This window comes from Aythya fuligula, chromosome 1 (genome assembly GCF_009819795.1).
Source record: "Aythya fuligula isolate bAytFul2 chromosome 1, bAytFul2.pri, whole genome shotgun sequence".
Taxonomy (NCBI): domain Eukaryota; kingdom Metazoa; phylum Chordata; class Aves; order Anseriformes; family Anatidae; genus Aythya; species Aythya fuligula.
In genome coordinates this window covers 63,663,269-63,675,511 of record NC_045559.1, presented here as the reverse complement: position 1 = coordinate 63,675,511, position 12,243 = coordinate 63,663,269, and the positions used below count along the sequence as shown (strand labels likewise).

The window sequence follows — 12,243 nt, the reverse complement described above, 5'->3', positions numbered from 1 at the left end:
CTGATTCTTTCATTTGTATTCTACCACGTATTCATAGTCAGCAAATTACCCAGAACTCGATCCCCCTTCCTCGGGCTCTCAGCACTCGTCCTAAATCACCAATATGCAGCTCTTCCGACTAGCTCCATGACCTCCTAATCTCCTGGTGGTTTTTGTACCACAGGGATTAGGCACCCAGCCCAGATAGTAGAGCTGCAGGTAGTCCCCAGTCAGTCTTTTCCCACTGTTTCTCAGCACCCACGCTGTCCATGTGCCCGCAGACACAACCAAATACTGATTTTGGTTCCCGCTCCAGCCCTACGGGAGAAGAGATCGGGCAGAGAGAGTTCTCCGACCCAGCGTGCATTTATAAGGCTTCTTGGCCACGTGGATTTTCAGGTGCACTTTCAGCGTCGAGCTTTTCCGGAAGCGCTTCCCACACTCACCGCACTCGTAGGGCTTGGCTCCTGCGTGGATCCTCAGGTGCGCACCAAGGGCCGAGCTATGCCGGAAGGTTTTCCCGCATTCCTCGCACTTGTAGGGTCTCTCCCCGCGGTGGATCCTCAGGTGGACGTTGAGCGCCGAGCTCCGTCGGAAGCTGTCCCCGCACTCCACGCAGATGTAGGGCCGCTCCTCCGCGTGCGTGGTCTGGTGCTTGACGAGAGTGGGGTGGTCGCTGCACCTCCTGCCGCACTCGGCGCACTGGTAGGGGCTGGGCAAGAGGCCGCCGTGGTACACGGGCACGGCCTTTCCCCCGTGGATGCGGCGATGCGTGGTGAGCGCCGAGCTCTGGCTGAAGCTCTTCCCGCACACGGGGCATTTGTAGGGTTTCTCGCCCGTGTGCGTTCGCATGTGGGTGACCAGCGAGGAGCTCTGGCGGAAGGTTTTGCCGCACTCGGTGCACTCGTAGGGTTTCTCTCCAGTGTGGATCCTCTGATGCCGAATGATGGCCGAGCTGTCCCGGAAACGCTTCCCGCACTCCTGGCACTTGTGGGGCTTCTCTCCAGTGTGGACCCTCCGGTGTATGATCAGGGAGGAGCGGTCACTGAAGCTTTTCTCACAGCGGGGGCAATGAAATGGTTTCTCGCCCTTGTGGCTCCTCTGGTGGACGATGAGATGGGAGTTCTGGCTGAAGCTCTTCCCGCATTCGTTGCACTGGTAGTGCCTCTCTCCCGTGTGGGTGCGCTGGTGCCTGATCACGTTGGACCTCTGGCTGAAGGTCTTCTCACACTCGTTGCACTGGTAGGGCTTCTCGCCGGTGTGGATCCGCTGGTGTTTGACCAGGTCCGAGTTGCGGGTGAAGCTCTTCCCACACTCGGAGCAGCTGAAGGGCTTCTCTGTCAGGTGGATCCTCTGGTGCTGGCTGAGGTATGAGCTCCGGCTGAAGCTCTTCCCACACTCGGGACACTCGTAGGTTTTCTCCCCCCCCTGCTGAATCCAAACATTCCCACACACGGCAGGGTCTGGCTTGTCCCCAGCAAGGATAACCTTGCTGATGGGGCTGCCACCACCGTCCTCGCACTCCCACACTGCCATCACACAGGGAGTTACCGTTCCCTGCCTCTTTCCAAAAGAGGGCTCCACCTTGTTTTCCGTCTCCAGCTCCTGCTCGCAGCCTTGTCTTTCATCAGCGTCCTGCAGGGTATCTCCTGTGAGCCTTCTGGAGGGGAACGGGTGCAGTTCAGCTCTCGCAGGACTTCCCTGATGAAGCTGGCCCTTCTGTGCGTCACCCATGGTCCTGCCACCTGCTGGAGTGAACAGAGGAACTAGCAGTGAATAATCCCTGCAGCTTCTCTGAAGGAGAGGACCAAAAGGGGCAACCTGCTGCATGTCAGCCACCGCTAGCCAACAGCTCAGCAGCCGGCCCCTCGGTTTCTTCTCTGGGCAGAGGGAAGGCACCGAGAGGGAGAAGCACGGGAAGGGAGCGTGACCTGGGAACAGGCGGCCACTGTGGCATGGGTTGCAAAGAGGGTCCTCTGCCATAAAGTCACAGCCCTAACGGATGAGCCCTATCACTTGCTTGTCCAAAAGATTCCTACATCTAGCGACGCTAGGGAAATATCATCACTGCTCTCCTCAGCAGCCCCCAAGCACATAATTCTCTTCCCACTTCTCTTCCTGTTGCCTATGAATCATTGCTCTTCTCCAGCATTCCCATGCTTAATCAAGGAAGGAAGCAGACACCACCACAGGAACACCCTCCCCTGCTAAGCAGACTGTTTTTCTTTCCTCTTTCCAGCTGTAGACCTTTTCCTTAAAGAGAAAACCCTACATATTCTGCAGCAAACTGTATCTAGGTTTTGTCTACAGGACAGGCAATTGAATGGAATGATCAACTGTTTTGTTAATCAAGCACGGAAACGAGACTGAAACATTTTGAGGCTCCTGGCTTTTTATTAGTTACACTGCTATGGAGAACACAACTGGGAAATGAATCCTAGCAGATCAGCTGGAAGGCACTGCTTGCAAAGTTAACATCCTCATCTTACGTGTGGGAGGTCAGAATCTGGGAAGAATGCAGCAGGATGAACCCCTCCAGTTTTGATTCAGCTGATCTGCTGATTTTGGAAGACAACACACTGGTTATACCAATTTCCAAAGTTCTGCTTACAACACGCAGGGCTGAGAAGCATTTGCAGTACAAATAAAACAATAGCGCTGGCCCAAGGCATGGACCTCAAGACAGCTAATTGACCAACAAAGCATTAAAAATATTGTCAGAGTGAAAGGAATAGAAAGCCACACTGGTTATTTTTGCCTTCTAAAATTCTGAGTATAGTTCTTGCTGAAAAATGCACAAGATTTGATTTCATTAAGATTCCCTAGGACTGTGTTTCATCTTTAACATACCCTGCCTATGAATCTTCCCGAAAGCAGAGTCTATGTAATACAGGAGCAAAAGAAACTGGATGAGTGCAAAGTATGCAGCAAAGCACACGCCAAATTTCCAGCATTCACTTTTTTCTTTCTTTTCCAGACATGCACTATTCAATTTCTCACCTTGTGAGCAATATCTCTACTGCCTCAGTGTGTAGTTGCTCCTGGCCACGAAGCTGTTTCTCTTCACTCCATCCAGGAGGTCAAAGCAAAGTCAGGGCTGGTAGCTCCTGATCAGAGAAAGAAAACAGATGTAACAAATAACAGTCCTAGAAGCAGTGTTGTAGGCTGAGATTACAAGCGAGTAAGTATTTAGGAAACAAAAGCAATCTAGGCCGGAGGAAAATGATGCTCAGAAGCATGAGGCAGGGTCCCTGCCTGTTCTGCCACAAACGCCGTGAGGCCGGTGCTCAGGTCTGCTGGCCAGGGAAGCTCACACAACAAAGACAGGGTTAACTGCATGTGCCACAGAGGGCTGCCCGGCAGCTTGATGAGTTTTGCATAATAAAATAGAGTTGCCTCAAGCCATTTTCCCTCTGTCACCTTTCTTTCCTGTGAGCTAGATGAGAACACGATGCAGTCCCATCCTGCAGGCAGAGAGCAAACGGCCGCGCTGCTTTCTGTATCTGCCTGGAGTCCCCTGCCTTGCTTCACCAGAGGAGGATTTTGCTCGCTCACCCTCAGAGGCTCAGCCAGGCACAAACAGGGCTGGGAAAGAGAAGAGATTTCAGTCTGCTCACACATGGTGTGAATTTCCCATCCTGTGGTCCAGCCAAATGGCAGTTTGCTTGCTTCACTCCTGGCTGAGCCGACGGGACTGGCGGCGAGCACCGACGACCCGCCACACACACCTGCTCACGCATGAGCAGTGACACAGGCTCGTTTGGACAGCTCTGAGCACCAGCATGCTCTCCCCCTCCTCAAGGATCTCTTTTCGGAGCAGAAGTGTGCTGTGCAGGAGTGGGTGTCGTGGGGTGACAAATTAGGTCACCTAGATAGCTTTGCACTACGTGCAGCAGCAGAAGACAAAGGCATTTTACGATGCTGACTTCTGGACACCTAGAAAGGTACGGGTTAGAGAAAGAAGACGCTTAAAAACTGCAAAGGTGAATACCAGCTCTGTAACGGCATCGCGCCTCTTTAGTCACGAGCAATCCCACTGATTTTAGGAGGGGAGAGATGTCCTCCTGCTTCAGTCCCTTTCTGCTACCATCCCAGAGCAGCTCCAAGCCAGTGACAGCAAAGGAACTGCCCTGTGAAGGACACGGCTGGCCGAGGACAGGTGAGCCCCCAAGACCACAACCCGTGGTGAGGCAGAAGCGTGGAGAGAGTATTCTGACAGGAACCCAACACGGGGCGGGGAACAACAGAACAAGGAACAGAGGTGTCTGTGACACGGGGAAACCAGAACGTGCTCCCCCAGCTCCCCTGGGGCAGGAGGAGGAGGAGGAGGAGGAGGAGGAGGAGGCGACGCCTCTGTCTGCTCGGGGGCCACCTCAGGCAGCGCGCACGGTGCCATGTCTGCCACGGGGGCTTTCCTCCTCCTGTCCGGTGAGTAGGAAACGTGAGTAGGAAACGTCTCCCCTGCAGGTCACGGCCTAAGTGAGGATTTCCTTTGGAGATGCTACTTTGTTCATCGAGGAGAGCCAGGGATTGACTGAGGAGCCAAGGGAGGGGGACTCGGAGCTGGACACAGCTGGGCAGAGGCTGGAACAGAGGTGGAGGCTGGAGATGTGAGGCAGGCTGGCATGTAGACCAGAAATGGGAGCAATGGCAGGGATTTGGGTTTGAACCACCAGCCAGGAAGGGAAGAACCGGCCAGATGAGTAGGTAGAGGAGGCAGGAGAGCTGAGAGACGGCCTTGGTTAAGGACAAACATGAGCTGGAAGAAACGGACAGAAAGGCCTGGCCCTTCAGGCCACATCCTAGCAGGAGGCTGTGGCGGGGTCCCATATTTCCTGGTCTCCTCAGCCCCCACTTTCTGCAGATTTACACAAAGTCATTTAGCAAAGTGTCTCATTCTCATCCAATGTTGTCTCACAGAGGACTTGATAACCTCTGGGACCATTTCAAGGTGGAAAATTGCACACTTTTGTGTGATCCTGCTGCATCTACAGGTACACAGATATTAAGAAGATGGCACAGATGCTAACAAGATAGAGGCGATGAGGAAATCTTTGTCTGCTTTTACCAAAAAAAAAAGAAGAAAAAAATAAAAGGGACATGATAGGTTAACAGACTACTCTAGAGAATGCTTAGAGCGTGCCTAAATCACATTCAGCTTGTAGCTTTAGATGTGTTCCCCCTGTGCATTGACACAGTAATAGCTCGTTAATCCAGCTTCTCTTTTTTCACACTGGTTTTGGCTTCTTTAGACCCAAGATGGCCAACGCCTTTGTAATGAGCAGCTATTCGTTAAGCTATTCAGTGAAGTTAAGGGTTATGTCACCCTCACTGTTCAGTGTCTGACTGATTTATTTGCTGATCCCATTTGAATGACTCATTTCCTCGTGAACTTTTCATATACTCTATGTTTCAGTGCTTCACAGCTATTAATTGGTTTATAGTGATTTTGCGAATGGCAAAATGAGGGCAGAGAAGGATTAAAGTTAAAAATACCCACTACTTCTAGAATCTCACTTTGAGATGCCTCAGCCCTGTCTTCTCCGAGCACGCATGATAACGTAGCACTAACACTCAAAATACAGCACATACAGATTCCAAAACTGCAAGAGACTTCAGCCTTCCTATAAATGGCAACCCACAAGGTAATGAAAATGCCATTAATGTGCTGAGAAACCTGGTACTTGCCTCGCATCACACGCAAGCCTCTGTGGTGTAGCCAGGAATAAAACCTCCTTCTTGGGAGAGTCCTCACAAAACCACCCCTCCTCTTCCAGCCTTCTCCTTTTTTATACACCTTCCCAACCAGGGGAAGTGAGGCAGGTGTCTCGAATGCAGCATGAGCCTAACCTGGAAAACTCTGAGTCCCTGTCTGGGCGGGTCCAATCTCTGCAGTGAAGGAACTGGCAGTCCTAAGGATAGGAGAGTAGCTTGCTGCGTACTTAAAAAATGTACAAAAAACATATGCACAAGGAGATGAAACTAAGATTGCACACGGCAGTTTCACTTGGGCACACGTAACTTCCAAATGTTTGATTTTGACAGCTTTCATGGTGTTCTGTACAGGGAAGAACTGGCTTTAAGTTTTGCATATGGGTTCAGTGAATGCTTGGACCGTTTCAAGGGTATACACGTATCTCTTGGGGCATGCCCCATTAACGCCAGGGGTCAGGATACACTGACCCAGAGGAGGAGAACTTGCAGACACAAAAATCTTGAAAGGAAACCATCTCCTTGCTCCAGCCCTGACAGCAGAGCTGCATTCCCAGTTCCAGCCATGACTTCCAAGACCTTTCTCCCAGCTCAGGACTTCAGCCTCCAGAGGTTTTGGTCAAAGCCCTTCAGCCACGTACTCTCTCTTAAGTACTACCCCCGTGTTAGCAGGGGGCTGACGATGTCTAAACCCCAGATCTTGACCCTGTTCTGCCATTTCCAATGTTCTTTACCTCCCACCAGTGCTCTCAGGCTGGGGCTGCGCTGCCGGCCCTCGGGGCGTGCAGGCACAGCAGCCAGGAGCGCCGCTCTCCAGCCACGAGTACCGCCGCTTCTTCAGGGCCCTGCGGGTCGCCCACCACGCCGCCACCGCCTGCCACCTGCGCGCGCTGTACGGCTGCCAGAACCCCTTGGTCCGGAGGCTGGATGAGTATGAAAACCACGGATTGATCCCCAAAGGTAAAGCCAGCTGTAACTGCCAAGGGCTGTCGTTTGACAGTGAGGTTGCTGCTGGTGGGACCTCAGCACCAGAGTTTATCACCAAGGCTGTGTCTTCATTTGCTTCTTCGTAGGGCCCGTATGCTCTGAGCTGCCAGGAACTCCTTTCTTCCCCAACTTCTGTGCCTTTGCTTCTTATCGCTGTACTATGAAAAGGTACTTCATTAAGGTGAGTGAGTTAGCTATTTCCTGAAGATCCTGGTGTGCTCTGGGCAGTGATCGGGTGAATGGGAGAGTCCTGAAAATGAGGACGTGGGAAAGCAGGAGGCCAAAAGACAGGGAAGACAGAAGGGGGCTGTGGGCAGCCCACCTTCCAGGGGCACCCACAGCAGGCTGACCAGCTTACACAGATGGCATCTTACACAGATGTAGACACTTGCCAAGGTGGAGACATTGGGGAAGGTATTGTTGGAGAAAACGAACCTCTGAGGACCATCTTGGCCCTTATGTCCAGGTCTCACCCCCCAGCAAGGTGAGATAACCAGGCTACTGCAGGGGAAAGGCTGACTTGTGCTGGCTATAACAGGCAAGGAAAGAGGAAAACTGGGAGTGACAGAAGAGACTTATGGCAAGGAAAGGTGATGGAGGTTTCTCCCCTCCTTGGGCCTGTAAAGAAGCTCACCTTTCCAACTCATCTTTGCATGTTCACCTCACAGAACAGGGGGGCAGCTGGGGGGCTGCTCCCCAGGTGCACTGCCTCTACAGAGGTACATTTCTCCCCCACAGAGGACTGCATGCCCAGGAGAAGGCAAGGCTGAGCTGGGCAGCACAGGAACCTACAACGTGACCATGAGCAGCGACGCAGTGTTGTCTAGTATCTTCCGTTCCCAGCCCCTTTTTCCCACCTCTCCTACAAGCGCCCAGCCAGCCGGCTCCAAACTCGACATGGAAGTAGCTGTGGTCTCCAGCTCCTTACCCGAGGGCTCACCAGAGCTGACGAGCATCCAGCAGAGTCCTTCTGACCCGCATGCCTCAGAGGTGACAGTCAGTGGCCAGCAGCAGGGGCAGCTGCCCATCAGTGACATCCAGGATCTCCTCCTGAGGCTGCAGGATACCCACGTGCAGAGTTTGATGCAGAAACTGCAGCAGATGATGGCCATGGGGAAGGCGGTGGGGGAGGAGGAGTTGCAGGCTGTCGCCCTAAAGCTGCTGGTGGCCCTGAACAACGCAAACGTGTCCTAGGAAGGAGTCCTGAGGCAGCAGCAAAGTTGATGGTGCTTCCCCAGGCCAACAGTGTGGGAAGCAAGGGGAAAAGGTACAAGGGAAAATCCAGGCACCCAAAATGGTATCGCTCGGGATTCAGAGAAAGACGTTATCCTCTTAAAAGTAACTGTACTGAATGTATATTGTCCTCTCCCACACAAACTGCTCACCCACCACTGCTCAGTCTGGGAGATCGCTATTCTTGGACAAGGCAAGATGGAAAAAAATTGCTCTTTTCGTACATGTGGCTGTACCACCACCATCGCTGGGGTTTTTATATCATGCAATGAATGCCACGGGAGAACACCGGCCTTCCTTCATCAAGGACAGGTGTTTCTGCTGGGCAGCATTACGGGAAGAGCCTTCTTTGGAAACGCGTGTGTGAACACCCACACATATACACACGAGGGGTGCTCTACATGCAGAAGGCCTTACCCTGCAAGGGAACTGCTTGTTCTGGTTGTCTATTTCTGAAATAGATTCTGTTAAATGCACAGTAGCCATAGCGAGAAACTCTTGTCTCTCAGAAAATAAGTAACGGAGCCACACTATTAAGCAAAACCCCGAGAAGTTACCTGCTAACAGCAGAGTGGAAACTGAGGGAACCACCTCGGGCTTTCTGCACCTCCACTCGCTCGCAGTTCAGAGCCACCATCCTCTGAGGGCAGTCCTTAGATCTCCTTCCTTTTTTTTTATTTTTATTTTTCTCCCCAATTACCCACCAAAGCAGCCTAAACACCGCAGCCCCGCTTCCCCCTGCCCCCCCACGCGACCCCCGCGAGAGTCTCCCCCCACCCCGAGCCGTGACAAAGCCCCCCCCGCTCCCCCGACCCCACAGCCCTCTACCCCCGGCCCCCAACCCCACACCCTCGATGGGGTCCCGGGGCCGAGAGCAGGCACCCCCACAGGGCTGAGGCAGCCCACAGGGCTGAGGCTCCCCCCAGCAGCGGGAGGGCTCCGCGGCGGCTCCCTCAGCCCCGGGGGAACCGCGCTGCCTCCCGCTCCCTCAGCGCGGCCCCGCGCCCGCTGTGGCGCCACTTACCGCGGGCGGGCGGCGGCCATGGGGCCGGGGCCGTGTGAGGGGCGCCTCAGCCCGGCTCGGCTCGGCTTGGCTGGGCTCGGCTGGGCTCGGAGCCGTGTGGCCGGGCCCGCTCGCCGCCCTTAGCCCTTGGCTGCGCCTCCGCAGCGGGGACGGGAGAGGGCGTGCGGCCCGCGGGCTGCTAGGGGTTGGTTGTGGGGCTGAGGGGACCCCGGGCGGCTGCCTGGGTCCTGGGGAGGGGTCTGAGCCTCGGGGGTGGGCAGGCGGCTGGGAAATGAGCTGCGTAAGTCGGGGGGCTTAATATAAAATAAATACTGGGTAAATAGCGGGCTGTGTCCTTGTGTCTTACCGCCACGCTGCACCACCGAGCGGGCTCATCGGTCTCAGCACCTCTTCCAGAGGGGTTCCTGGGTGCACAGCCCGGGCTCCTGAGGTGCCCGACACACGCAGCTTGAGCAAACCCAGACTTTGCAGCCTCCCTGCTGCTCAGAAAAGGACTTTGCACAGGCAGCACGTTGCCTCTCCTCAGCCCTGACCCAGCTGCTTTCATCTGGAGATGCTTCTCCCTCATGGGGCGGGCAGGTGATGTTAATATCTCTGTTAGGGGAAACCTCCCCAGCTGTGCTCAAAGGCCAGCTACCAGAGCACAGCTTCACACAGAAAGGGGCAAAGCCCTCCTCTGCCTTGCACTTTTAAAGATCCCCCTCCAGCATAGCTCTGGTAACAGACCTGAAGGGTCTGGGGAAAAAAAATCTGCTTCAACAACATTTTCTATTAAAAGCATATTATGGAAGACTTAAATTATCACTTGCTAATTTGTGCTGATCGGTATTTCACAGTAAGAGCATTGGTATTATCAGAGCTTGCCATGTGATTTACAAGCCCAAGCCTAGTTATCGCCCATGGCCTCTGCTGAAATCTTCCGCCGTCTGCTTTTCCCCGGTGTGTTGTTTTCTGCCTCCTGAGAGCGTGCCTCAGTGAGCATACTCCGTCTGGCTGCCTTGCATCTTAAGCAGAACTGCCAGCTGAATTTTTTGAAGTAATACGAGGGCATTAGCTAAATGTCCTTGATCAGTTTAAACACTACCCAGAAAACCTCCTATTTCAAACTCAAAATAAGGACCTTATGGTCCTACATCTTACTGTTCGCCAGAATATTGTCCCAGTGTGCCCTGTGAGCCTGGTATCAGACTAAATCAGTTGCACCCTTCCTTTGGCAGCTGTGAGCTTCAGCAGCCCAGACATTGTCCGTACAAATGAAATAACGCGGCAGGCTTACATAAAAGCAGAAATTGTGAAAATGCAACAAGTCACCCCCTCACTAGCCCCACAAAGTCCCACCTCTTTCCCCATAGCTGTTGTCAGCTACAAACGAATGTTAAGATGTGCTGAACTCACTCCATAACCAAGAGATTTTACTGTGCGTTCGGGTGGAGGGCATCTCCACACCTTTTCAGCATGGTTTCTGACAGCAGTCCCACAAGAGGCACGTAACCACAGGTCCCACTGGTGTGCAGCCCAACCAAGCAGCTTTCATATCTTCAGCACGCTGCTGCCAGTCCGTTCCCTTCACTGGCAACAGCTGGGTACAGCAGGTGGAGATTTTCTTCACCAGGGGATTCAACAGCAGCTACAAAGCAGCCTTCCTGAAGTGCCATGGATGGCACATTAAGCCTTTGCGGAGGTTTATGGATCTCTGCTTTCTGTAACTCCTTCCTCTGCACTGTGAGACACCTGCGGACAAAAAAAAAAAAAAAAAAAAAAAAAAAAAAAAAAAAAAAGTAGAGTTCGCCATCAGACAACAGAAAATGGCTTTTCTGAGCCATATTACCTCTCATTCCTCCTACCTTTACCACAAATCAAGTCTTACAATATTTTATTCTGAAACTGAGGGCAAGGGCTATTAATTCCAGAGAACAGCGTGTCACACATCAACTTTCACAGATTTTCTCTCTGCCTGAAGGTTAATAGCAACAGTAACTGTATTTCACTGTATAGTAATGGGTGAAAAAGACACTTTAAACATTACAATTTAAATATAAAAGAAACTGGAATTGAGGAAAAAGGCTAACAAGCCTTACTCTGCTTCTTCATGACTAGACAGAAATGTCCAGATCAGCCTCCTCAGCCTGTACTTCACAAAGGATCCCCATCACAAGTTCTCACCCCTTATTTGCTTTTTTTTTTTTTTTTTTTTTTTTTTTTTAATATTTCAGCAGTAATAGGGTCACTATTTTCTAGCTTCCTTGATGGTGAAGGTCTTTGGCAGTCTCACAGATCTTAAAAACACCTCCCTTCATTTAAGGACTCCAGTCTTTAAAAAAATCTTCTTTTTTAATTATGAGGTAAAAAAAGTCCAACCCACCATGCATTAGAAGGGAATACCTTACATCGTCTCAGACATGAAAACAGAATCAACAATTCCCAATGCAATGAACCTGATTTCATTAGCATTTTTTTGCCAATATTCTGAAACTGCTGTGTTTTTTTTTTCAAATCAGACTAAAGCTGGGTCAATTATTCCAGCTCCCTCTGAAATGAACAGTTCTGTGTCTGAAGCTGGCTACCTTAAGGCTGGAAACCTTAATTATTTGTTTGCCCAGTAGGCAGTCTTTCAAAGCAGACAAGATCTGATTTAGTATTTTATAGGTATGTTACTTTAGAGATTTTCAGAAAACCAAGAGATATGTAGATGTGTCAACAAGGAACTCTGGTGTCTTTGCAGATAACTTTCAAAGAAAACAGAGCACTAAAACATTCCGAAATACACAGTAAGAAGTCTCTCAGAGCCCTTGCTCTGCTCCTAGAGCAATGCTTTGAGGACTGTGAGAAAGAGTCAGGTTTACTTTTCCACAAGCTTAAAAAAAAAAAAAAAAAAAACTTGTTTTTCCTAACTTCCACGTGCATAGCTGAGGAGTCCCATTACTTTCACAAGCAATAGAAAAGTAAATCTCTGACTTGTCGATGAGGCATTCAGATTCTGCCTCTCAGTGACCACGAATCTGATTATTCAGGTCTCAGCAGCCAAGTGGCAGCAGTTGCTTATAACGAACACCCAAATGCATGGCATTGAAGGGCTGCAATTGGGAGAAAATGGTGCTGAAGGGCGACCTGTCGGCATGCAAGTAGTAAACCCAATTACTGTGATTTATACTCATCACCTGCAAAACTAATAATATCATCCTCAATTTTAAGTGAAGGATGAAAAGTCGTGAGTCCAGGTCTCAAAACCCTCTAGCATGTTGTCTCTAGCAACAGTAGGTAAGGAATATGAGGCAGTTACATGCTGTAAATCTCCTACAGGCACTGCA

The 12,243-nt window shown here is 51.4% G+C and overlaps 1 protein-coding gene across 3 annotated transcripts; it reads right to left on the bottom strand.

The window, feature by feature from the left end:
* Window positions 1-3,081, bottom strand: LOC116485335 (zinc finger protein 501-like). Of its 3 annotated transcripts, none has more exons than XM_032180610.1 (2): window positions 2,980-3,081; window positions 1-1,727 (listed from the first exon to the last, which is right to left on the bottom strand). In XM_032180610.1, exon 2 carries the CDS (start codon window positions 1,711-1,713, stop codon window positions 298-300), a length of 1,416 nt encoding a protein of 471 aa, XP_032036501.1. In that variant the 5' UTR covers window positions 1,714-1,727; window positions 2,980-3,081; the 3' UTR covers window positions 1-297. The 3 variants fall into 3 exon arrangements, 2 of the variants coding, with proteins under 2 accessions (XP_032036501.1, XP_032036508.1); XM_032180617.1 differs by having other exon boundaries at window positions 1-1,724; XR_004252855.1 differs by lacking the exon at window positions 1-1,727 and adding an exon at window positions 2,368-2,537.
* Window positions 3,082-12,243: the final 9,162 nt, after the last annotated feature.

Excerpts from the sequence above, each read along its gene's own strand:
- LOC116485335 (XM_032180610.1), bottom strand. The coding sequence starts at position 1,713 with ATGGGTGACGCACAGAAGGGCCAGCTTCATCAGGGAAGTCCTGCGAGA.